At 37.1% G+C, this 27,058-nt stretch overlaps 1 protein-coding gene across 2 annotated transcripts; it reads right to left on the bottom strand.

Annotated features, from left to right (window-relative positions):
- TUBGCP5 (tubulin gamma complex component 5) lies at positions 1-25,346 on the bottom strand. 2 transcript variants are annotated; one of them, XM_064143496.1, is made up of 24 exons: positions 25,080-25,346; positions 21,495-21,548; positions 21,308-21,416; positions 19,351-19,447; positions 18,714-18,824; positions 18,094-18,173; positions 17,518-17,653; positions 16,506-16,623; positions 15,082-15,171; positions 14,480-14,573; positions 13,936-14,182; positions 13,543-13,745; positions 12,724-12,839; positions 11,074-11,342; positions 9,474-9,672; positions 7,888-8,076; positions 7,022-7,204; positions 6,648-6,732; positions 6,424-6,544; positions 4,795-4,973; positions 3,940-4,065; positions 3,554-3,642; positions 2,018-2,118; positions 1-995 (listed from the first exon to the last, which is right to left on the bottom strand). In XM_064143496.1, exons 1-24 carry the CDS (start codon positions 25,238-25,240, stop codon positions 949-951), a joined length of 3,204 nt encoding a protein of 1,067 aa, XP_063999566.1. In that variant the 5' UTR covers positions 25,241-25,346; the 3' UTR covers positions 1-948. The 2 variants fall into 2 exon arrangements, with proteins under 2 accessions (XP_063999566.1, XP_063999567.1); XM_064143497.1 differs by lacking the exon at positions 18,714-18,824.
- Between the last annotated feature and the right edge of the window lie 1,712 nt (positions 25,347-27,058).

The following is a 27,058-nucleotide window of genomic DNA, read 5'->3' as shown; positions in this document are numbered from 1 at the left end:
TACACTTACTAAATCTTTTATTTATCCAACTAAATAAATAGGTAAACATCTGTGATAGGTTTTCTCCTTTTAAATTGTGATGCCAGAATTCCAGAGAAATTTTCTTGGGGAAAAGACAAAGCAGGCCATCTTGTGCAGAACATATTTCATGTTTATTTCTCCAAAAACATACCTTTCTGTATTACAATCTACCACTTCACAAAAGCATGAGATGTAAGGTTTGCTTGCAAACGGCTTACAAGAAGGATCAAGCCCTATCTGATCAACTTTGAAGCATCTCAACCATCCAATAGTTTAATATTAGATAATGTCATCTTGATCCTACTTAACCTGACATTAGTTACTACTAAAATTAGTAGATAATTGAGAGTTTAACATTAAAATCACTTGAGGTTTATGGTCTGAAATCATCCATTTTGAGAAGTTAATTTTGTATTTTTTACATTAGCTGATTGTAACAGTCATAACTGGTCCCAAAGAGTCCTTAAGAATCATTAAGGAAATCAGATGAATATTTCCTATTTCCTAGCCTTTTCTTGCAAAGGAAAAAAACATTAAAAAATAACTCACATTTTGATTAAGACCGGAACCACACCACACTGAAAAATGTAAATTAGTAATCATTAAACAAAATTGAGTGTTTTTACAGCATAAAATTAATTTTATGCATTTACAAGTAAGATTGCTTACACAGAATGAATTTCAAACTGTACATGTTTTTTGATGTTGAGCCATATACATATAGAGAAAAATGCTGCCAAAACAATCAATATATTTCAATATCTGTACATTATTTACATTTTAAAATATTTTACACAGTTCCAAACTATCAGAATCATTTACCTATATACATTTAAACTGGAGTGTAAAATGCTTACAGTTTTTTAATAAGTGAGTTTCCACATAAATGCTCCTTTCAGTTCTTCAATAATTCAATGGACTCAGGTGTTAACTTTGTTCCATGCCGGCCATCAGTGACAAAGCTAAAGATTCCACTGCAAACAAAACCATAAAGAAGTACTTAATATTTTCATTTGCAGCAATCCACAACTATTTGTTGCAGTATTAAATTCTACAGTTTAAAAGGAAGATAGTTGTTTCCTTAAGACCATAGATGAATCTCTGACAGTTTAGACAAAATTCCACCACTTTCATCAGCAGTTATCCACTAGCTACTTCAGGTAGTAAGAACTAATAAGAAATCAGCTCCTTAGTGTGAAATACTAAGTGCTGGGGAAAAAAACAAACAAACAAACCAAAAAAACACACATGCAAAAAAAACCCCAAACAAACCAAAACTAAAACAAACCAAAACCAAATGAAAAAAAGCAAAAAGACAAATGTGATGGGTTATATGCAGTAAAGCCATTCTCACAGATGCTTCTTGCAGGCAAGCTCTCCTGAACTGAGTAGCAGCAATGCTAGGCATTACTTCTTTTAGAAACCTACTAGAACACACATCTAAATCCCAGCCAATCCCATTCAGCAGCTGCCCCTTAGCAATGCAAGCTAATAAACAGGCATAAAGTAGAATCATAGACACATCTGCTGCTGCTTCTGCAACTAAGGAAGCAAATTCCAGTACAAGGCAGGGCAAAGAGCTCAGTGCAGTTGCATCTAAAGCATCACAATACTAAAATTTTATCTGTTCAAGATGTAGCACTGCTGTCACCCAACCACAGAATGCTCTTCTATGCCCTCGCATACTTAAGTTTCATCCACTTGTTTAAGAAACTATTTTTTGCCTGCTTGACTACATCCCCATCCCCTCACCAAGAAAAGGGGTAGAATGAAGATAGGTATCACCAAAAAAGCAGGTACAAATACCCTTACAAAAAAATTAAATTAAATTAACTGAAGAAGTAGTAAGCTGCCACATCCCTCTGTGAAGCACCTCACAAAATGAGGTTCTTGAAGATGTACTGACAAGTATTAGAGCAGATTAAAATGTAAATACATTCCTAGTAAAACTTGTGTCCCAGCAAGTGCAGGTATGTGAAAAGCCTCATGTACTTACAGTGAGGAAAAGAGCCTCGACAGACAGCTTTGTTGAGAACAGTTACAAGGAACATGTGGCAGTTTTTAAAATCAGATTCCATCTTCTCTATGGATTCCATCCTACAAGTTAAACAGAGGAATGCTGAACAGACTAGCCACAACATGATCTTGAAAATATGACCAAAACTTCACAGTAAATGACAGAAGTACTCTTTCCATTGCATTCTGGCTTGGCTTGAACTTAAAAGATTTCAGTTATGTCCATGTATAACACTCCTAAAAACCAAAGACAATTTTGACTGCAGTAGCTGAGCACTATTACAATGGTATTAATAATTTCCCCATCATCTTAGAAACCTCTGCAGTAACTAGAAGGAACTGTGTAGTTCCAAGTGACAACTACTGTTCCTAGATAGCTTTGTATTTCAAGACAGACATTCCTGGTCCCTATTATTCTCTTCCTCTAGGCATTAGGAAAAATTTCTTTACCAAGACGTGGCCAAAACCTGGCACAGGCTTCACAAAGAAGTGGTTGATGCCCCAAGTATGTTAACAGACACTTAGACAATAGCTCTAACAACATGCATAAACTTTTGGTCAGCCCGAAACAGTCAAGCATTTTGACTAGATGATCATCATAGGTCCCTTCCAGCCAAACTGTCCAATCTATTCTAAAAATGAAGTATCAGAATCTACTTTTTATCTCTTCTAAGAGATGGTTTATTGAAGAATAGCTGACTTACAGACCAACGCATTGAACTTGGAAATTACAAGTGAATTTCTGCCTTTACTCATGGCATGTAAGGAAGCAAACATCTTTCCTACAAATCCTATGACACTTATCCCAGGTTGTACTATACAAAAGGACAGAACAACTATAACTCTAGATTTTTAGTTATTTGTAAAATCTGAGCATTTCAACTGTTTTGATCAAACATTCTGAACAAAAATCTTGAGTCTGAAGTAAAAGTCTGCATTGCTTTCAACAGCTTCACATCTTTAACCATGTTTTTTTTCACGAAGCTTTTATTATTTGGACAGTGCAGATTAGAAAAATAAGGGTTTAGAGATCAGAGAATTTCTAAGAAAAACAAAACTTTATTACCTTCTACAATAAAGACCAAACTAAGTAATCCTACTTTTCATAAACCAGTTAAAAGAATGTCAGCTGCTACCTGCCTACAATTTGAACTCATCATGAAACATGACCACAAACCAAGCCTGTAGACCTCTGATTTTATCACTATGAACATATATGAAAGAAAACAAAAACCTTTTTGCTGCTATGCTCTACAATCTTTTCAAATATTTAGAAGTTATATACTGGCTACTTTTTTAATTAGAAAACTCAGAACATACACTTACAAAACTGCATAAAAATTGTTAAGTTCTATCTAAAACATACTTAATTTTCGCTAAAAAATACCAGCTAGCCTCTGGTATCTGCTGTTAAACACTGAGCAAAGCCCTGTTATTTCACAGAAGAAAATATCTCAAAATCATATTCCGAGCTGTGTAATTAAGACTATATTGTATTTCAGGTATGTATACTTACTTCCAAGCCCCCAAACCAGCCTGCCAACGGTCTGTAAACATCAGCACTAAATTTAACACTTTCATTATAGCTTCTTTCACAAAGCTCACCTAAAATAACAATTGAAACAAAAGAAGTAACAGTCAGAAATTAATCGTTAAGGATAATAACCAACATAAAGGTAGTTCGTGCCATAAAGAATTTAATCTTATCTTCCCTCCTTGATTGAGCTGAGACTTGTGAAGAAAACCAGATCTCAATGTTAGCTCTGGAAAGCTACCATTTCCTCAAAAGCATCTGTATATTGCTTATTATGTATGAACTGCAACACAGCATAATCAGTACTGAACTATTTTCTTGTCCTGCTAAGTTCTGTACGTTAAATATGCCAACTTTTCTTTACCCACCTTTTCTCTCAGGAGGCAGCGGTCATGAATTGTAGACAGATATCTGTAATGAATCTTTATCAATTGATCTAAATCTTTGGCTTCTTCTACCTGATGCTGAAACTCCAAGCCTGTACTGTGAAGAATCTTAAAGAGGAGATCATAGTTATTAAAATTGCATGGAAAGTGCTTAAGACTCTCTTCCAATATCATTTATTTTAAGAGTCTAAAATTGTCTGATTCATTCATTATTGCCCTGCAAATTTTAGGCTCATCCTCTGAACATCAGTATAGAAAAAAAAATCAAGCTCTTTTCATACTTCACAATGGCATTTCATCACATACAAAGAAATGCTGTTATTGCAAAAGGGCAGATAGACTGTCCCTGGAGGGCCTGATTCTGATTTGGAGTACATTAGTTTTACTAAAGGCAAAATAAAAAAAGGTGAAAAGTAGATATGAAACTGCAGGTATTGCCTTTGTATTTAAGAAGCTTTTGGATCAGTGTAATAAGAGTTTTTTGAGAAGGATCCCTTTAACTGAAATTTCTGTAGTAACATTTTTATAAATGTTAACAGCTCCTAAGAGAGAAAGCTATCTACACGTGATTGTGCTTCAGTCATCTAGGACTGGGAGAAACAGTCAAAATGAACTAATAATATCCAAAGGTCAATCATAGGCATGTCAAACTTCTAATGCATTTTTAGAATTACTGATTTAAAACTAGCAAGTTAGCAATTACACGTATTTCAGCTCAAAATCATTTTGCAGGAAGGACATTAGACTAAGATTTTGCCTTTTATTTTTAAATGAAAATTACCACTTCACCTCCAGTTACAAGTTCTTAGTATAAATGAAATTTGTTGTAAGACAAACCCTTGTCATGATGTAGTTGTGCAGGCTGTTAACAAAATGCATAAGTTTCACTCTTAAGAGGAACATGCGATGTATCTGTTGTTTTATACTTTCTGTTTGCGGTCCAAATACAGTAGGCATTCCTTGTTCTAGTGAAGGTCCTTCCTTAACCTGTGGATTTTCTGCAGCGCAGACTAGTTCTAAAAATAAAAGGCAACAGTATCATATTGAAGTGCTTCCTAAGACAAACTCTAGCTAGAATGTTGCTTAATTAAATTTATATCACAGAATTACAGAACCTTAGTGGTTGGAAGGGACCTCCAGGAAGGATCCCTAGGGTAGTTTGCACAAGAACATATCCAGGCAGGTTCTGAAAGTCTCCAGAGAAGGAGACTCCACAACCTTTCTGGGTAGCTTATCCCAGTGGTCTGTCACCCTCACTGTAAAGTTTCTCCTCATGTTGAGGTAAAACCTTCTTGTTCCAGTTTGTCTTATTGCTGCAGACCACCAAAAAGAGATTGGCCCCTATCCACTTGACATTCATCCCTCAGATATTTGTACACACTGATGAGATCTCCTTTCAGTTTTCTCCTCTCCAGACTAAACAGCCCCAGGTTTCTCAGTTTCTCTTCTTAAGGAAGATGCTCAAGTCCCTCAACCATCCTTGTGGCTCTATGCTGGACTCCTTCCAGCAGATCCCTGTCTCTCATGAACTAGGGAGCTCAAAATTTGACACAGTATTCCAGGTTGTGGTCTCACTAGGGCAGAGAAGAGGGGGAGAAGAACCTCCCTAGACTCTGCACCTAAGATTTTTCTTGCAATTCAGGTGTGTTACTAAAATATAGCAACAAGATATTGTACAGTTCAACAGTATATATACAACAAAATCTGATAAATACTTGAATAGGAGATGCTACTTAAGAGCTAAAGAGTAAGTAAAAATGATAAAAAGAAAAAAATAAATCTACATTAAAAGTAGTTGTGTATACTATCTCCACAAAGGGGAAAAGACGTAAGCACAAAGACATACTCAGTTGAAACAACAGAAATGCATATATTTTTAGGAAGAGTTACTTAACTGACATATAAGATACAGATGAACTCATCAACTTTATGGTTTATTTTTCTACAACATGAAGTACGATTCCACTTGATATGGGACAAGAAGAGTATAAGCATTAATCTGACAAAGGAAGACACTGAGATACGTCTTTCTGCAGTCCCCAAATATTTAAATTGTAGCTTAGATTATATATTCTAAACTATTTATTTTACTGTTTCAATCTTGTTTTTTTGACTTGTTTGCACAGTATTACTTATGAAAACTTGAACTATAAAGCAAAACGTTAGGGTGTGCTAAACAAACCTTTCAACTGCAAGGTCTGAAGAATGATTTTCTATTATAGCTAACTACAGCTGAGACAGAGACAAAGGGTATCCATGAACACTGTTGTCCCTAAGGCTGAAAAGAACTGTTTCAGCTGTCCTGCTTAATGTATCTAATTTGCAAATAGAGACGAATATATTTTATAGAGTGAATCAAATTTCTGACTGGTTTATACAACTTATTGCAGAAAGCAGCAGACGATTTACATCCTTAGACCACAGAACTATTTTTTTTTAATATCTTTCATTAAGAAAGTTTCTTACCATCAAATCGTAGAACATCTAGACTATACTTGGCCCATTTTATTTGCAGTAAGAGCAGAAAAACTTGATTGTAAATTTTTTGGCACTCTAAGCTTATAACTATATCCACAGGCCAAGGAACCTATGGAGAGGAGAGTCAAGACAAAAAAACTCCAGTAAGCCACTTTAATAAAACATTTCAAATCTGTTCTAGAGTAAGACCTACAGCAATATTAACTCACTACCTTGTAACTCAGTGTCAAGCCATCTAAGGTCTGAACAGGGAGTTTCTTCTTTGTTGTATCAACAGCTTCAAATGATATAGACAACCTACGAAAACATACAAGTAATTTACTTGGTGATAATCTGCTTTAGATGAGAGACTAAGTTTAATATTTTCTAAATTTCTTATTGCTAAACATGAATTTCTTATTGCTAAATACTAACTGATTTAATCTGGTGGGCGTGAGTAGAAGAGATGACAACAGCTCAGATCTTCATTAAAATATTCTTGTCATAAGTACACAGTAATTAGTTAAGTACAGTGCAAGTTAGGTACATTAGGTTAAGTGTGAAAGAAACGTAATTAAACCCTATTTTGACAGTTTACATATTTTACCTTGAACTATCCTCTGGATAGCGTTGCCCAACTGCTTCTTGAAGCTGAACGTTCAAGAAAGAAACATTCTGCCAAGCTTCCTTTTCTCTAATTTTGTCAAAAATAGATGTATAGAAGTCATACATGGTATCTCCAGCTTCAAGTAAGAAAAAGTTTCTCATTGCCTGCAAATATTCTACAAGCCTGAAAAGGAGAAAATAAATAACATTCACTCAGTCTTAACCACACAAGTGAAATCAAACAGAACTGTTACAGAAACAAAATTCTTTAATCTATGAGAATTCAGTACTGAATACAAGCTTTGTGAGGTCCACAGTAAATTCTTTGCCTAATTCTCAAGACAGCTTTCACATACATTCAAATAAAACAAAATAAAAAAGCCATTTCCCTCCTGTAAGCTTGTAAATTGTGCTAAGCTGTAAATACAGCTTCATTCCTTAACTTCCAGCCAGCTGAGTCTAGTCTAGGTGATTTCGTAAGTGTGGAGGGGCAGGTAACTCCCAAACTATTACAGCAGGCCAATGGAATTAGACAAATTTATCTTGCATTATTCTGTGTCCAATCTCTCAAATTGTTTATCCTTCAGATTGGAATTCTCTGGAAAAACTTATTATTTACAATTAAGACACTTGGCTAAGATACTAGCCCTAAACTGTAACAAATGTCCACTGAAGGTAAATGATAGCTCTACTGTTTATAGACCAAGTTTTCATCCGGTATTCTATTCTGTTAAGTGTCCCTTTTTCTCCATAATTATTTTACTGCATTAATTATTAAATAGTAGAAACATAACATAACATTCCTGCTTGTAGACTATGACATAGCACTTACAATTTAAGTAAGTATTTAAGGGAAAACTTTCTTACCTATAATCCTTCTTTAAAGTTTGCATTAGGTTACCACAGCATTCCAAGTATTGCTTGTCTATGTGTGGATAAAGGCAAGACCTCAATGTCAGTTCAAAAGTCTGGCAGGTCACGGATTCTGAGGATCTATCCACACAAACATCTCCACCAGTAAACTTCTCATGAAAGTCACTCTGTTCTAAATACAATCTTCAAAATAAAGTAAGCCAATTACAGGAGGTTCATAATTCATACAATATATAAAACAAAAACATACCTTCAAAAAATTTAATCAAAACTGGATCCTCTGCTCCAAAAAGTGGTGCAAAAGTAATAAAAGCTGGTTCATAACTATTAAGTCTATTAAGTGATTGTTCATGTTGTTTTTGTACAAGTAGGCCTAAGACTGTCGAAAAGGATGGCATGCTGTAATCACATAATTGCTCAAGGAGAAATTCTGAAAAAGCAAGTTCAAAAACTACACAGCATAATGAACAAGCTCATTATCAGAGAAACTTAAAAAAACTACACTGTGCACATACAACAGCCAGATGAACTTCCCAGGAGAGAAAAAGAAAATTTTAAAAACTAAATAAAAATGTGAACAGCAGCAACAAACCAAAACCCAAACAACAACAAAAAATACCAGCACACACATACGGAAATTGTCATTTGAGGCATCTCAGATATGGGGTCTCTATATATATTATGTGTAATATGGTATCATGGGAAAAGAATATTTGCAGTCTACATTTATGAAGTTTCATTATTTTGTCAGAAAAAGAATCACATTATAATAACTTGTAATAAAGTACCTGGTAGCTGAAGCCATTTTAAGAGGAAGCCTGGCTCTGAGCAACTATTACCAGACTGTACGAATTGCTTTGAATTCGCCTATCAATTTTGACACATAACATAGTCCAAATGAATATGGAAAGTAATAAAGTCTTATCTACTTTTAACTACGATTTCTTTAAAACAAAGTCTTCCTAGGACTGAAAAGAAAACATGTAAATCATCAACTAGCGTTTAACAAGACATACATAGCTACTTTCTTATTCACAATCACAAAATAAGTATGATTTTCAGAGTGTCTTTTCTGTTAATTTCCAAGACATTTATAATCTGTACATTGTCTCCCCTCATTATGAAGAATGAAGGATTTTTATACAATTAATATGAATCTTGGAAGGCTTTTAAAAGTTAAATTATTTAAGTACTGCACTGAAGCTGCATTCTTCAAACAACATGCTTTCTGCAAATCAAAGACACTGCATACAAATTCCAAGCAAACATGTTCAGTTGTTTAGATTTTACAGCAGTGTCCAATATTAAAACACTTACTTGCTAAAATTCTGTTATGGTAAGAACTACTCTTGCTTTCTGTGCTAACCAATGTTAGTTACACCTGCTACTCACAGATTCTTCACTGATTTTAATTGTTTTTCTTTAAGCACAAAAATAGTGCTAATATAGCTTCTGTAACTGACTATCGGTACTATTTATTCTGTACTTTCTTTCAGAAGCAGCAATAAAAATTTGGTCTATAAAATGTCATCAGGCAGAACACTGCTCTTAACAAGGCAGTAAGAGAATCATTCATTTACCTGGCAAAATTAATAGCCAGCAGTGGGTCATGGACATCATCCAGTTCCAAGTGTCTTTCTGCTATAGACTGCATCTTTATCAGGCTCTGCTTTGTGGCCTGCTGTTCTGTAATAATGTCTGGAACAGACTCTTCCCCATGCCGCAGGCGGGACTGCACCGATTCCAAGAAGAGTGTATACAAACTCTTTCGTTCAGCATCTAAACTAGGCAACACATTCCACAGTAAGATTTTTGTTCCAAGAGAAATCATTACCTGAACTAGAAGAATAACTCCATAGTCCAACATTTACTTGCTAACTTTGAAAGAAAAAAAAAAACAACAAACAAACAAAAAACAAATTTAGGTAACTGTTCAGGAAAACACTTTGAATACATCTTTAAATAAGCATTGCTGAAACAGCAGGACTAGTTCTATGCCTAGGTCAGGCATATGTTCAATCGGACTGCTGAATGGGTATCTGAAGTACAAAGTACTTATCAGACTGTTGGGAAGTTTCCTCCTTTAGGTGTAAAGGCAATTTTTTCTTAACACCTGAAATACTCCTTCAGTATTAACTAGAGCAGATTATATTCTCACACTAAAGGAGGAAATAAACCTAGCGAGTCTCCCAAATAAAGTAACCATCTCTAAATGGTTTTACAACCATTCAAGAAAAAGATCCTAAATATCAAAACATTTAATCAGATTCAGTAAGCTTTTGTCCTATAGAAAGTTCCACATGCTAACTCAGAATTATCCACTTAGCAATGGATAACAACTATTTACTAAAACAAAAGTTTACTATTAGAAAGTACAGGCTGTTTTCCTTTACTTCATAACAAACAAAAAGTAATTTGCAAGTACACAAAAATAAGTTTAAGAAAAATTTAAAGCAATAAAAAGCAAAGGGAACACTGAACCTTTATTCACATGATTGCACTGGAAGAGAGTTTTCGATTAGATCTGAAGTTACCAATCACATTAGCATTCAAGATGGACTGTTTTATTATTCTAACACTAGGGAAACCCTATTATAAAATACACACCTGTGGTGGTTTGGGTGTTCCCTGCCCCCCCACACTTTGGAAATCACCCAGACTAGACTCAGCTGGCTCTGGAAATTGAATGAAGCTTATTATTTACAGTTTAGCTCAATATCCAAGCAGATATTTACAGTATATACAGTTATATACAGAAATATACAAGGTAAAAGGTAATACAGAAACACAACAGCCCTCCCAGAAACCTGAGTCCCCAGGAGGGGCTCTCAACCACACTTCCACCCTCTCCCACCCCTCTACCTTCCCCGAGACATTGCTTTGTGCCCCAAGAAAGAATGGAGGGTCAGCCAGGGTGGTTAGGAAGCAAGTGGATTAATCAGAGATGGTAGGTGAGGTTAGAGAGAAATGCAGTCCAGAGCCCAGGCATTATCTATGTTTATACTCTTGTTCTTATACATCTCAGCAAGCCTATGAATGAAGTAGACATCACCATTGTTTCTCATTCACAGCCTGTGATCTAATCCTTCTCACCAAAACATTCTAGCTAGCTTCAAACTAAGACAACACCCATGCTGTTAAATACCCTAAGGCATGACAGTCCACAAACCGTTATCTCACCTCTTGATGCGGCCTGCTCTGGAGAGCTGTCTTTGCATTGAAGATTCTTCAACAGCTGCATGGATTTTCCAGCCATGATGATTTGCTTCAGCACAGGTTTCAGGAAAGAGACCATGGTGTGTTGCCCACTTGAAGGGGCCTGATCACTCCCAGAACTGGCACTGGCATTATCACTCATCTTCTCCTCATTCTCTGTCTTCTCTGACACACTATACAACGTGTAGGTAGCATACCAAAAGTCTCTGTGATTAACTGGAACGTTTTTGTTTCTGAAAAAAAAATGAAGAGCTGTGGAGTGTTTCCCTTGTCAAAAGACGAATTTCATTACTAGAAGATGCCTATCATCTTATAGGTTATAGGTTGGACTGGGTGATCTTGGAGGTCTCTTCCAACCTGGTTGATTCTAAGATCTTTGCTCTACACTTTGCCTTTCTCTCAAAACAGCCAAGAAGCACTGTCAAATCTATACAAAGTAAGGTCATTCACATCACAAACTATCATGACATCACTAAAACGGATGACAGCTATATCTCACAGGAGATAAAACAATTGTATAACCAAATAAATTACCAAAACAAGGCAAATAGAGCAATTACTAAATTTGTCCAGGAAGTCAACTCTATTCACAGTGGCAGGCATCCTTAATAACCAAAATGGTTAGTGACTGTTAGCAGAGTAATTTAAAACCCACGATGAAGCAAATTCTACTGGGAAAGCTGAAAATTTCTAGAGTAGATGAAACTAAATTCTTAGTTCACTTTGCTTTTTTGTGTTGTTTACATCATAAACACAGTTTGGTTTTTGAAGTCAGATGGAAAACAACCTAAAACAGATGATTAAGATGAAGCACAAATATACATAGAAGTTAAAATCGTACCTGCTGGTAGCACTGACAGCACAACTACAGAACCACAGAAAGAAACATCAAGGTTGTCAAAGACCTCAGCTACCAAGGGTTTACTACAGTAGTACTAGTAGTATTCCCTTACTTTATGCTCACTGTGTCTTGCTTTAACAGACAAGTTTCACGTAAGTTTGGCAGACACGGGGAAACAGATTTGTAACTGCAAGCAAGAATTCACTTTCGCATTCACTTTACATTTCAAGCTCTTGAAAAAGGGACCAGCAAAAAGTAGCATACAATCAGAAACAAAATTAACAGCTCAAATAACATTTAAAACAGGTGCATGTAATTAGAGACATCATACTGACTTGTACTACAAGTTGAAAGCAATGACTATTTCAAAATAGTATTTGATTTGTAAAAACTACAGGCTTAAGAGCAGAATTAAAATGCAAAAAAAGAAAAAAAATTTGCAAATGTTTTAGTTTTGAAAAATGGTTAATTGCTTTTAAAAAGTCAGACTTTTTAAAAAGGAGTCTGACTGCTAATTATTTATTATAGATGAAAAAAAACCACCAGAATTGAATTCTACTCCAGAGCAATAACTGGCAGGGCTATATATCCAAATTAATGGGAAGTCTGTGACAAGTTATAAAAGCATGAGTTAAGAAATTAATTCTACTTAAGTAAAGTAAAAAATGTGAAAAAACCTATTTTTATTGTTACCCTTTACTTCCTAGGTTCTACAGCAGGTTTTGTATATGTACATGCACAGCATTGTCTGTTTCTAGTATCAGCATCCCTACCTCTGAATGATAAATTCCTTTGCAGGATCAAACAAATTACCGTGGACTATCCACTCATCCACTGTCTGTAAGTATGGCCTCACAGTTTCAACCCAGAGAGAGAACAGAAGAGATACCTACATTTAAAAGGGAAAATAAAAAACACCACCTGGCTGAATGTTTTTATAGTAAGCATTAAAAGCAATATAGCAAAAATTAACTTCTTAGTTGTGCAATTATCATTTGTAAGATACACTTAACTACACTTAAGGATTTTTGAAGATAAATTGTTAAACTGAAAATTACAGCCTTAGTATTTTAATGTGCTCTTGTGCATGCTTCCTCTTGTTACTTTTGTCATCAAAATTAGACCTAAACAGCTGTCCCCATTTTTTTCACGCTAACATCTCTTAAACAATAGGGGATAGTCATAAAACATTCTCTGGTCTTGTAATGTGTAAAACAGAGAAACAAAAGGACATCATGCTATCTACTACATTTTCAGTAGCATAATCATCAAATTACTGTAAGAAACTCAAACACTGAAGAAAATAGGAGGGAAAGTTATTCCAAAGCTCTCTTTCATACAGCCTCATGGTTTCCGATTCTTCAATGCTCATCCCCTCACTGCTAAAAACACACTGCTGATGGTCTCTTCATAAACCTGGTTTCGTCTGGGATGAGTGAACTGACGTCAGAAAATAGTAACGCATTATGACTATCAGACTTGTCCTCAACCCTCTGTAGCTGAAGGCTAGTATACTCTGCCACATTAAGAAATTTAAGTTACTAGATTTCCTAGCATGTTGTTCTGCCAAGAAAGAAATGTGTTTTCCCTACCGTTTGCTCAGATGCTTCTCCAACACTGTCATATTCAAGAATTGCTTTGTAGAGAGTATTAAGCAGATGAGATGCTCGCACAACATTTCTAGTGTCAGGTGGCACTTCTGCTACTCCTGTGCTGAAAACTTTGTGAAGCACCTTCAGCTGTGCCAGTCGGGGAGACAATTTATCTATTACTATTGAAAGTGTGACTGTTTTATCTGGAAAAAAAACCCACAAAGGTAATAGCCATCAGAAAATCAGATTTTATCAGTGTTATTAATGAGGCTTTAAAACGCATCATGGCATCTTTCACAGTTTCGAAATGTATCTCACAAAGTTTTTCAAGTCGCTCTCTCACAAAAATTCCCTTGTGTGCCCCCGTCTTGTAAAATGTTCCTTGCACTTTACCTTTGTTGATTATGCATTTTTCAATTTCAGTAAGTTCTTCTTTAAAGCTAATGAAATATTTATACAAGGCCCACATAAAAGCTTGGTAGGTTCTGAATGGGGCTTCGGTAGTTTTCTTTGGAGTGGAAACTGTTCCATGTATTATGCTTTCTGGACTGTGACCCATCACTTCATCAATAAACTTCTGTAGTCTAAACACAACTTGACCATATGCCGCTATCTGTTCCAACACAGATCTCAGGCAATTCTGGAAAGGTGAAAACACGTCTTAGAATCTAATGAAAATGTCTGCTTTACAAAGCCCAAAAATTAAACAATGAAGTATCAATATGAATTAAAGTTAAAAAGTTCTGCTGCCTCTATTGCTTCACCACATTCTCTGACATGGGAGCAGCCCATTCAGTTTTATTGTCAGATTTTCTTAATTTAGTCAAAATATGATTGCAGAAGTGTAGTTTTTCCACAAGTAGTTTAATTTCCTGTTCCTCCAAATCACATCTTTCTAGCGACAGATATATTCAGCTGAGATTCAGAAAAAACTTACATGGGTTAAATGAGTTACAATTATATCATTCCGCACAGCCACTTTTCCATCATTCAGATGAAATATAAAAAGCTTTTTCACTCCTGAAAGTAGCCTTGAAAAGAAACAAAGAGAGTAGTGATTTATCCCCTAAAAGGACTCATAATTACATAAATAAAGAATTAGCTCTCCCTTGTCTACAGCTTTCTTTTCTTCAAATAAAAGGGGACCACAGAGCAACTACAACGCTATTTGTAGTGCAAGCCGCTGCTTAGAACAAGAACAATAAAACACTGAGGTCAAGTAAATATCTCCTAAGATTCTTTTCAGGGTGAGATGTTTCTAGCTGTACTTCCTAAAATTAGACACTATTAAAAATCCATAGGAGCAGGACAAAAACAAGTTGATTCTTCTTAACAATTATGTCAGAAGCAGTTTGCTACTTTTTTCTTTGTGAGTATGAGTAGTTAACACACATAAGCAGTATCTTTATCACCAGCGATGGTGTAAGCTAAAAGCTTAGTAATAATTCTTTCTTCAGACACAATTTCAAAGATAAATCTCTCATTTCCTTGAGAGAAATGCTAAGAGTTAAAATACAAGCTTTTTGACGTTGATCTTACCAAAGAGTTTCCCGTATAACCTGAGTTTCAGTGACTAGAGTTCTTTCTTCTGGCACATACAAAGCATCACTGGTATATAAATGGTGGTCCCTTATCAGAAAGGAAATTAAAACAATTTAATGGCTGAAATAATGACTGAATCGCCTAGAAGTAAAAGTGAACCAATAATCTTAAGGCTCAGTTCTGCTCTAATTATAGCTGGGTAGCTTCAATGCTCATAGCGGCATTTTAAGTATACAAGCAGAAGCAGAGTATCTTTTCACATTGTTAAGCAAAATACTATGTAAAGCATACAAATACCTGCAGTAGAGAATCTGGGTTTCTTAGTTGGCTTGGGTTTGTTTCATTTTCTAAAAATTCTTGATTCTTGATTATTTTACTATTCTACATTCAGTGCTGTGGAAATGTAGAGTCACTCTCTTTTAAAAATACTAAGCTAAAAAGTAAAATATCTATTTCCCTAAGCCATACAAGAAAATTCACTTTAGCCCATTTATTTAAGAAATTAAAACTTTCACAATGCCCTAAGACCTCCAACTTAGGATGCCAAGTTATGCTTTGTATACCTTCCATGGTATTTTCAACATTTTAGCAAAGTACACAACAATTTATCATACTTGTAGCATTTTGACTTATCAGTATCATCAGTGGCAAAACTTAGGTAATCACATTCAAAATTCAAAAATTCAAATTAAGTAATATTGGTTATTTATCACACATATTATGTAACCCCCTGCAACAGTGTTGCTTTATGTTATTAGTTTCCTAATATTCAATGTAAATTTTCACTCATAACTGGATAGGTAGCTAATCAACACTAAAATAAATTTAACACCTTGATGAAGAAATCCATCCAATGAAGGCACTGAAGACAAATGTAATGATCCATATTAATGCAATACTGAAACATCAGAATTTGAGACAGAAGGAAGAATCAGGCTTTTTTGTTTGTTTTTTGTTAATTGAACTTTCTTCTCATTTTCTTCCCAAAATCACAGTGGAACATGATAATATACTTTATGGTCCTTCCCATACAAAAATGTATTTAAGAGTAAATTCGTAAGAGAGGGACCAAAACCGAATAAAAAGTTAGGCTTTAGGGAATTGCTAATTTCCAGGACCACTTACAACCCAGTTCAATTAGTTCCTCAGAGACTTTTGTAAGGGTCATAACAAACAAAGTTCAACAATAAAATCTGCTTCTTTTAAAAGTGAAATCTCTCTGACAAATACAATAAAAATTAAATTTATCTAGTAACAGGAAAAAGGTTTATCTTGTTAAGTCATAGCCTTTAAATTCTGGTTTTAACTAAATTAGTAATAACTACAGTACCTTTATACTTCTACAGTGAAAATGCTTAACAAAGTCATTATTTAGCTTTATATGCCAGTAAAAAAATATGTAAGTGATGTTGTTTTCTTACCAGACTGCAGCCAGGTTGGAATGCAAGTGCAAACTATGAGAAAAGCGAGGAGCTCTTCCTGTCCAGTATTGAGGAACTACATGCTGCTCCAGCCAGCTGTGAGCATCAGGTTCACCAACTGTGAAAACACATGGCAGTCAGTGAGGTGTTTTCACTTAGGAAATGATCACAAAACCCAGGAAAAAGCTATGAAGCCTATCTGCTAAGCTGCAGCATCACGGATCTTCTCATGTAAGTTACAATTTACAACTATTTACACTTCACTCACATGTACAATACTACTCTGCACAAATTAACCTTTTTAGGAGATATTTCTAAGATCTGCAAAAATTCTAAAAAATTAACTTGGTAGGTTACAGGTAGCTTCCAATATCACCAACATCATCACAATGTTCCTTTTCACTATGCATTTAGTACATGACTTAAAAATGTGGGGTTTTTCTTAAGTGCAGTTACTGTGAAAATTTTACCTAATATCAATTAGAGAGCTACTACTTATAAAACATAGGAATATTACACAGCCTTCTTATACAGGGTATCTTGCACATCACAACACTGTATACACAAGTTAATACTCCTTGCAGCTATTCAAGACTAAGCCACTAGGGTTTAAATTACTTAAAACTGTTTTCTTTTTTTTTTTAGTGCTTTGTACTCAAAACCAAGACAAATGTTTCTGTTGTCAAACAAATTGTGTCATCATTTTGAAACTTAATAATAAAACATTATATTCATAAAACTACATGCTACATTTACAGTATAGGTTTTTATACTCATATTGGAATATCCATGTACATTTCTACAAACAGACGACTTCACCATCAGCATCAACAGACATCAGACTGAACCTCGCATACTGCTTCTTTACTGTTAAAAATACAAAACAGCAGCATGCCTTAAAACTACAAGTGTAAAACATAATATCTCACTAAGGAGTAATAAATTAAGCTGCTTTAGCTCGCCAAATTTGAGTATATATTGACTATATCATAAGAATTAAGCTCATTCTAACCTTTCCAGGAAGCATTAGGTACTGCTTTTTTATTTGGATCTTGGTCTTCTAAAGGTGTCCTGTCCACTTGAATACCTGAATCCTCCCTGCTCAAAGGCTGAGTATCTTCCTCCTCTTCACTTTCTTCAGACCAATCCTATGAAGTGCAACAATGCCCCGTACATTTCAGTACAACATAATAGATCTATATTCACTTCCTATCGACCAGACAAGTACAGCCAGAGCTCTTTTCTTCTTTCTGTCACTGTGAAGTAAATTCAGGACACTAAGACTAACGAAACTGTCTGACAGAGACTGGTTTAAGCTATATGTAACATTAAAAACCAGAAAAATGAGAAAACTGGAAATCACAGAACTTACAAAAAGTTCTGATGAGAAGCATGCAAAAGGAACCAGTTTAGCTGCAGAATTAAGTCAAAACATGCTGAAGAACAAATTTGTTTCACTCTAACTCTACTTGAGTCTGCATGTATTTCTTGGTATAAAGTAAGAAACAACAGATCGTACAAATTAGGTCTCCAACACACTCCAAACCACTTTATACATTTGAGTTTTTTACTTTAAGAAGTTACTTACTGGTGTTTCTACACCGGGGCCAAAGTAAATTTCTTCTCCTTCCATCAAATACTTTCCCCAATCAAATTCTTCTTCCTTTTCTAAGAGGTATATAAATGTAAAAACAGTAAGTATTATGTAACTGTGATTTCCTTTTCCTCTAAAAACATCTCCAAAGCTAAAATCATGTTGTTTCCCTAGATCTAAAACAAAGGGTATTCCCTTCCATTTCAGTTTACACAACTGTTCCCTTAACAAGGTTACACATATTCAGACATGTAAATGGTGACATATCAACTACAGATACTCCTTATTTCTCATTTTTGTTGCTTATACACTCAAAATATGCAACATAGCGTGTCATCAGCACATTTATCTGCACAACATTTCGCTAACCTAAACTTCAATCTCAAGAAAACATGCAACTTCACTTATTGTGACTAGTCCCATTTAGCTGGGTGGAAACACTCTAAATGTATAATTTACATAGGCACAAGGATCTTGGACTGCAAGCAACATAAAGCAAGAACTGTCTTACTCTTCAAAAAAGACACCACATATCCATGATGCGCTATGTAATGCTTTAAAAATAACAACCACACTTACAATGTATTATATCTTAAACATGAAGCTTACTCAACTGTAATTAGTGTTGTTTGAGATAACCTCTTCATATTCACATTCCTGGAATGGGCTGAAAGTGCATTCAAAACACCGCCGAGGGAATGTGCAGAGATCATTCAAAAAGGAATCTTAAGATGCAAGATTTTCTTTAGGTTAGTCTGAAATACTCTCACTCTATGACACAACACTGTAAATAAATGGGGGATGGTATCCACTCAAACTTAAGCACAAGCCTCGTTTTCAGGCACTGAGCAAAACAGTCCTATATTAGAAAGAAGGTAGCTGGGATCTCCCTCTGGAAACCTTTAAAGGTAGGAACATAGGAATTTACATCACCACAGATGTTTCAACAGACCTCCTATGGAGGTACAAGACAGACTGAGGACAGAAACTCATCTGTCTTTAAGCATGTAAGCACTGCTGAATATGTGGAGAATGCTTGTACGTGGCAGCAGTACAAGTCAAGTAGAGTTCCCAAGGTACCTTGCTGGCTGGAAAAATTAAGTGAGGTAACATAAATGGGGTAGGAAAGATTTGCAGGCTATAAATCATAAAAAGACAATCAATGTGAAGGAGATAGTAAAATGGAGAGGGAAATGCCCTTATCAGATTACATGAATGGATTTTATCTTTTATTACATCTTGTAAACTTACCCACTTCTTTGTCTCTCGGTTTCTCCACATAGGTGGTGTTGGACGGAGAATCAGACAAACACAACAGAAGAGACAGTATGGAGTAGTGGGTATCTGTCTTCAAACACAGTAAAAAAGGCAAGTCAATAAGCAGCCTATAAAAGATTTTAGTTAGGAACAAACTCAGCCTATATGCACTTCAAAAGTAGACATAGCATAAAATGCCTTGTACTGAGCTGATAATGTGCAAACACTGAGAAAAATAAAAGGAACTCTGAAGCACTAGAAAAGTACAAACTTGCCACAGGACAAGGGGTAAGGGACAGCTACATGCAGAAGGACACAGGTAATGGGAATGGGCCCACAGGAAACCAAGTTTTCATTATTTTATTCATATAGATAATTATTTCAAATAGAGGCTAAAATGAAGTTAAATAAAGATTTTTGACAAAAGTGCTGTATTAAGACCATGTTCATATTATCTTCCCTCACCTGAAAATGTACAAATAGCATTAAGGATGTACCTTTAACTCCAATACTGCACTAATACAGTTCCTTCCATCAGGTTAGGATACTGTGCCAACACTGCTCCACTGCATGGATTTGTGTTATGGTCTACTCCTTAATATCTGCTTACAGCACAACCCTTAATAAAGAAAAGGTTTTCTTTGGCCTGATTTTAACTTTCCAAAGTAGATAATTTTCTATACAGAGATTCCTGCTATCTATATCCTATATGCTTTGACATACATACACACTGCTCCCAAAGCTGTCTGGGAATCAGATCCATGCTTATTGTTAAACAAATAATAAATCCACAATTTCTGATAAAGCACAATCATACTCATCTAGTATAGATGGAATATAGCATGTTCTCAGTAAACATTACCTACTCTACAAGAGTTTGTCAAGGAACACCAGTAGGTTGTTAACAGAATAACACATGTGGAACTAGTGTTTTATCTCTCAGTCATAAAACTGATAAAATATTCAGTCTTGCCTGTTACTTGCCACAGCTAAAAATTAAACACAGTTTAACTTCCCAAATATGAGATATTATGTATCTCCAGCCATAGCCCAATAGTATTTTCAGAAGAAAAATAAAAGGCTCTTTCAAATCTTAACATATTTGAAACATTCAAATATCAAGTATTTGCTTGGACTTTCATTCAGTTTTTTAATTTTACTTGACTCTCAAACACAATTAAAGTTTTGGGTTTTTTTTAATCTAGAGAGAACAGGTATGTGTAAGCTACTGAGGGTTCCAGGGTTTTCCCCACAAATTAGAGGAAACCTAAAACAGTGCAAAGAAAGATAAATGTTAGTTCAGTGAAAGTAAAGTCAGACACACAGGCCTGCTAAAATCCATCATTATATAGAGCACCACTTCTTTAATCACAAACTTTCATTGCCCAATAGCAGGAACTTCTACTTTTCAAATATCAGATTAATCCTTGAACTACCACACAGTTAAATGTCTCAGTAACATAGGTTTTGCCATATCCACTCAGTCCTTATCCTGAATTGATTTGATACAAAGTGTATCAAACTTTTGTAAAACATACACACAGTCTCAGTGAAGAAGCATAAGGGTAGGAACACACCATTTGGAAATAATAAAATCAAAATGTCCTAACAGACATAGGTAAAAAAATTGGCAACGAGCAAGAATTGTTCAGTTCACTCTTGTTTCAAAACCAGACATGATTCAGTTGGATTCTAACTACTACAACATTTATATGATCATCTGCTCTGCAATAACAAGATGCACGGAGAAACCCTAGCAAGACAAAAGGCACATTTCTAAACTAAATAGGGAAACTAAAGCACAAAACCCTGAAAATCCATGACCTGAGCTGAAGCTGTAAACCCCATTTCAGTCATCTGAATTTTCCAACACAACATTACAAGTGCCCATTGCCAGTATCAACATATGAGTGCTGGAAAAGAAAGGATAAGGGAAGCACATCACACATACCTTTGTTTCTTCAACACCGGGAAGTGGCGAGTTCAGAAATTTTTCTGTCAGTCTTTTCCAGCTTGCAGCTTTTCCAAGGTCAGAATGAACTATCAATTTCTCATGTATTCTAGTAACAAAAACAGTATCAAAAACTGCTTCAAATAAATTAACTAACCCAGTATTAATCAGTAAGTATAAAACTTACCCTTCTATTGTCCTCTTCACTTTGTGACTGTTCACATCAAGAAAACGGTGAAATCTGTGTAAGAAATCCATATTAGAGTGTGTATTCAAAGGAACCTTAGCTAAGCAAGAAAATAAATCTGATTTGAACATATATGAAGCACATTATTATTTTAATAATGCATGCTTAATTCAGCACCAGCATTAACTTATTCTCAGTCTCTCTTAGCTCAAGGATTAATGATGACTGATCTTAAAGAGAAAAAAGAAGTGCAGATTACATTTAACCCACACTTTAAACTGAATGGAAATTTACTACTATATCAGCAAACTTAGCAATTAAAGTATGCTGTCTGTTACATTAAGTGGAGCAAATTGATCAACAACTCTGTTGTCAAAGGCATCTGTGTCCAACAGACAGAAAATATCTGGGATTTGCATCACAATCAGAAGCACAAGCACAACAAAGACCCACATGGGAAAACCTCTAAACCCCAACAAAATTCCTTTATAAGTAGCAAAGGTGAGTGATTGAAAGAAAAGAGAGCTTATTTGAAATAAAAATATGCCAGGCAGAATTTGTGAAAGGCAAAATGGACTTTACAGAAAAAAACAGAATATGAACAGAGCTCTTCAGTTATATATAGAGGAAGAACAAAGAATGGGATGTGATGGCAGTGAGCACAAGGTCGAGACAGTCTACACATAGGCCCTCAAAGTTAACCCAGTATTTTGCCTCAGCTTCCAGCAACAACTGCACTGATCGTAGGGCAAATCGTGTGACCACAAACAAAACAAAAACTACTGGATTTGAATCAGAAGCAAAGTTATGCTAAACAGACTGAATTTGGAAAGACAATGTAAAATCACCTCAAAGCAATTAACTAGAAAATCACAGTATCACAGTATCACACAGTATCACAGTATCATCAGGGTTGGAAGAGACCTCACAGATCAAGTCCAATCCTTTACCACAGAGCTCAAGGCTAGACCATGGCACCAAGTGCCACATCCAACCTTGCCTTGAAGTGCCCCAGGGATGGCGACTCCACCACCTCCCCGGGCAGCCCATTCCAGTGTCCAATGACTCTCTCAGTGAAGAACTTTCTCCTCACCTCAAGCCTAAATCTCCCCTGGCACAGCCTGAGGCTGTGTCCTCTTGTTCTGGCACTGGCCACCTGAGAGAAGAGAGCAACCTCCTCCTGGCCACAACCACCCCTCAGGTAGTTGTAGACAGCAATAAAACTTTAAGGCAGGTAGCAAGGACTTTTGATCAGTATTACTGAAGGATGAAGACATGTCCATAAAGAAAATGAGTCTACGTTTTTATTTGCTTTTTAAATATGGTGGCTATTTCTTTACTTGCCTCCAGCAAAAATAATTTTAACTACAGACCCATTAGCCTGATTTTAGCTGTGTAAGTCTTTGGAAAAACAGCATGAAAAAAATCTAACATTAACTAGGTAGCTGACATTTAGGGTAAGAAAACTTATACAGCTTACCTCATTTATTACAGCACATGAGCTTACATAGAAATCATTAGTCCAAACCGAAAATGGTAAAGTACAAGAACTGGAAGATTTAGAACAGAGTAGAAAGACAGCAATATAAAAATCAAATCAAGAATCATAGACTGCAGTGGGTTGGAAGGGATCCTCAAAGGTCATCTTGTCCAACTTTGCTGCAGTGAGCAGGAACACCTGACATCTTTCTAACTAGATCAGATCGCTCAGAGCTCCATCAAGCTTAACCTTGAGCATCTCCAGAGATAGGGCCTCCTCCACCATCGCTCTGGTCAACCTGTCCTATTATTTCACTACCCTCTTTGTAAAGAATTTTCTCCTGTGTTTAGATTAGGTATTAGGAAAAAAATCTTTACTGAAAGAGCAGTGAGGCATAGACCAGGCTGTCCGGGTGGAGCCACAATCCCCGGAGGTGTTCAAAAGTGTGCAGATGTGGCACTTCAGGATATAGCTTAGAGGTCATGGTGGCTGGATTATGGTTGGACTTGATCTTCTAGGTCTTTTCCAACCTTAATGATTCTATAAAGAGAACAATTACGCTGAAGAGAGGTTATTAGTGAAATTTCTTTGGTCTATTATTTAAAACTTTAATTAATGACCCTAACACAGACATATATAGACAGTATGATTTTTTTTTTTAAGGAAAGTTAGAAACATCATGAGTAGAACATGTATGGAAAGAAACAGATGAATCCAAGAACGACATCATAAAAACATCACCCAATGTAGTAACACAAACCACAAGTTTCACAAACTTCAAACTTCTATCCTGCATCACTCCCTCTGATTTCTTTCCATACTGTTTTTTTTCAAACCACACCCACAACCCAACAATTCCCTAGTCTAAAAGCGCACACAGCTACACAAACAACTAGGTCACCAAAACAGAGGGAGAGATGTTATAGAGGAGATGAAAGACAGGTTGTAGTTACCTGGCTGAAGAAACCCTGCTACTATTATCAGCCTGCAGACTGAGAATAATGACTGCTAAAAGCACCTATTTTTACGGAGCTGCAAAGCCATTAAACACAATCCTATGATGCATTACACAAAATAGGCAGTTACAAACACCATATTCTTGCATTCCCGATGAACATAACTAGCCCACTCAGAATTCAGCAGAAAGCTGAGCTTTTCAAAACACTGGCTACAGCTTATACCTACCTCTCCCACACCTCAGACCCACATTTACTGTTGACCAACAGCTATTTGGTTATTAAAATAATCTTACCTGAACTTACTGTTCACCTCTTTTTTTTTATTTACATAATATAAGAATCACTGATTTTATATGGATTAGGTATTTGCAGCATGAAGTTAAGCACATACTTAAGACTCCAATGAAGCAGCAGTTAGTGACAACACGGGAAAATGGAAATGGATCATTAAACTGTCAGCAGACATTGAAATGGTGAATGTGGTAAACGAAAAACCAGCGTGTAAAACTTTGTAAACGCCAGTTTAGATGTTGGTTAACATAATTAAAAGGACACATAAAACGCATTACAGGCTGAGGAAGACCATGTTTATGACAAGCTCAAATAACGTCAAATATTATCTTCTGCAGGCTGGTAACCTCTCCTTCAAGCAGCACGGCATTCCTGCCCAACAGCTTTACCTCGGTTTGGTGTTCACTTTATTTGCTCTTTTCATAACATTATTATTTCATTCCCTTCAACAGAATTCTAGATCTCGAAAGGTATCTTTTTGCAAATCAGGAGAAAAGCCCTAAAAGATCGAGATTTAAGCGTGACGAAGCTAGCAGCCAGTGTCCCTCTGACGGAGACTCACAAACGGCTCCCAGCGCTTTCCCTGACAGCGTGCCCAGAGGTAGGGCAGGCCCTGGCCCTGTACCACACCCCAGCAGCCACAAGGCACCCGCCTAGTTTTCAGGAGAGCAGGTGGCAGCGGCTGCCGGGGGAGACACACCACACCGCAGTCCCTAAGCACAGGAGAATAGCCCCGGAGCGGTCGGGCGGCACGGAGAAACGCGTTCGCTCATGCCCAGCCCCTTCGCTGATGGGCAACGTGGGGCCGCCACTACCGCGGAACTGCTCCCCGGAGCCGAGGCAGCGGGCGCTGACCTGAAGTTGGACCAAGCGAAATTCAGCGCCGTCTGGAACGGGCCGCCGCCCGGCTCCTCCTCCGGCAAGCCGGTCACGCTGCGCACCAGCGCGCGGACAGCCCGATCCTGCTCCTGCTCGAAGCGACTGCGGAGGCCGGGCGACGCCAGCGGAGCCGCCATTGCCGCAGCGGCGGCGAGGCAGCAGAGTCCGGCGACACCTTCGGGAGGCGCCACGGAGCCTCCGCCGCTACCGCCGCGCGGGCCGGAGCAATTCTCGCGATGCTTCCATGTGGCTTCCCGCGAGACTCCCCCCCCCGCGGGGATTTCGAGGGCAGGGAGGCGGCTGTGGGGAGTGCGCATGCGCAGGTGGGGAGCGGTGGTCGCGGCCGGTGCGTGGTGTTCGCGGCCGGTGCGTGGTGTTCGCGGCCGGTGCGTGGTGTTCGCGGCCGGTGCGTGGGTCGTGCGTGCGGTGTCTGCGGTGGCACTGACCTTCGGCTTCTGTTTGGGCTTGCCTTTATGGAGGCTCTTCCGAAGACAAGTGGCATTTCGTGACACTTGTCTTCAGAAGAGCCTTCATAAAGGCATGTAACCCAGAATGCGTAATTAATGATTAATAGTCATCTACATAAAGAGCAGGGCTTGGGGCTGGGTTTGCATTGCCCGAGTTCCTTTTAGGAACCCAGAATGCAACATCTGTCGTGATAGGAGGATCAGGAGTCAAGACAGAATGCTCCATTGCTCAGATTTTTAGAGGGCTCTGAACTCTACTTTGACCTTTTTCTGTCGTATTTAGTGTGTTGATTTAAGAGACCGTTTCAACATCTTGCTGAGACCACCCTTCACCAGCAGGCCTGGCCACCCCTTCCAAGCTGGGTGTTTTTCTCCTTGTCTGAACCTCTGCTTTAACCTCTGGATAAACTGACAGTGGATATTCAATGCACAGGGAGGGCACCGTCATGCTCTGTGGAGTAAGAAACTAGTTTTGTCCTAGTTCCGTGTCAGACATTTGCTGAGCAGCTCAAAATGGTTTTGTCCCTCAAGGGTTTTACAGGGTGGCAATGACAACAGCCTGGCCATTAAATTACTTCTGCAGAGAGATTAACAAAATTAATGGGAGCTATTATAAGTGACCAGTTCTTGGAACAGTCCCTGATTTGCTGCAGTTGCCCTATTTTTCATTGCTGGGTTTCATCTTTCTTGACCTCATCAGTCTGTAATCCACCCAGTCAATTTTTTTTATTCCTTTTCTGCACTAAAATGTTTCTGTTGGCACAGTCAAAGGAGCTGCCAATGGATCAGCGGAAGCAGTAGAAAGGCCTCAGAGATGTCCTTTTTAAGTCGAAATATAATGTGCCAATATAATGTGGAAAATTACACTAAAATATATAAATTAATAATGCAAACAATAAAATAACTTTTAAATTCCTATAGTCTATTAAGAATCGTTAGTATGTTTTTACCTATGTGGGCTAAATCTTACCTTAGGGTTCAGATGCAGTACTGCAAGGATGTGATGGTCTCAATGTGCCTGCAAGCAGGATGCTTAGCATGGATGTGAGCTCAAAGGGGCTCTGATCAGGGCTATTCTTACAAAACTCTAACTTTACTAAATATTCAGAGGAGAAGTCTCTAAAACTTTACTGGTGCTCTCACATCTCCTCTGACTTATATGTGTTTCCTACCTGTGATGGTTTGGGTGTTCCCTGCTCCCCCACACTTTAGAAATACCCAGACTAGACTCAGTTGGCTCTGGGAATATAAATGAAGATATTTATTTACAGCTAGCACAATGTACAAGCAGCTATTTACAGTATATACAGTTATATACAGAAATATACAAGGTAATAGGTAATACAGAAACACAACTCCCCTCCCAGAAACCTGAGTCCCCAGGAGGGGCTCTCAACCACCCCTGCACCTTCCCCCTGCCCCTCTCAACCTTACCCCAGTCCCAAGGAAGAATAGAGGTTCAGCCAAGAGGTTAAGAAGCAAAGGTGA

This window comes from Pogoniulus pusillus, chromosome 5 (genome assembly GCF_015220805.1).
Source record: "Pogoniulus pusillus isolate bPogPus1 chromosome 5, bPogPus1.pri, whole genome shotgun sequence".
Taxonomy (NCBI): domain Eukaryota; kingdom Metazoa; phylum Chordata; class Aves; order Piciformes; family Lybiidae; genus Pogoniulus; species Pogoniulus pusillus.
This window is presented reverse-complemented; position numbering and strand designations above follow the sequence as displayed.

What these genes read in the sequence shown, in the direction of transcription:
- TUBGCP5 (XM_064143496.1), bottom strand. Translation starts at nt 25,240, where the DNA reads ATGGCGGCTCCGCTGGCGTCGCCCGGCCTCCGCAGTCGCTTCGAGCAG. An exon ending in AAAATGCATAATCAACAAAG is followed by an intron (nt 13,746 to 13,935) that starts GTAAAGTGCAAG and finishes TTTTTTTTCCAG; the next exon opens with ATAAAACAGTCACACTTTCA. An exon ending in ACTTTAAAGAAGGATTATAG is followed by an intron (nt 7,205 to 7,887) that starts GTAAGAAAGTTT and finishes TCTCCTTTTCAG; the next exon opens with GCTTGTAGAATATTTGCAGG.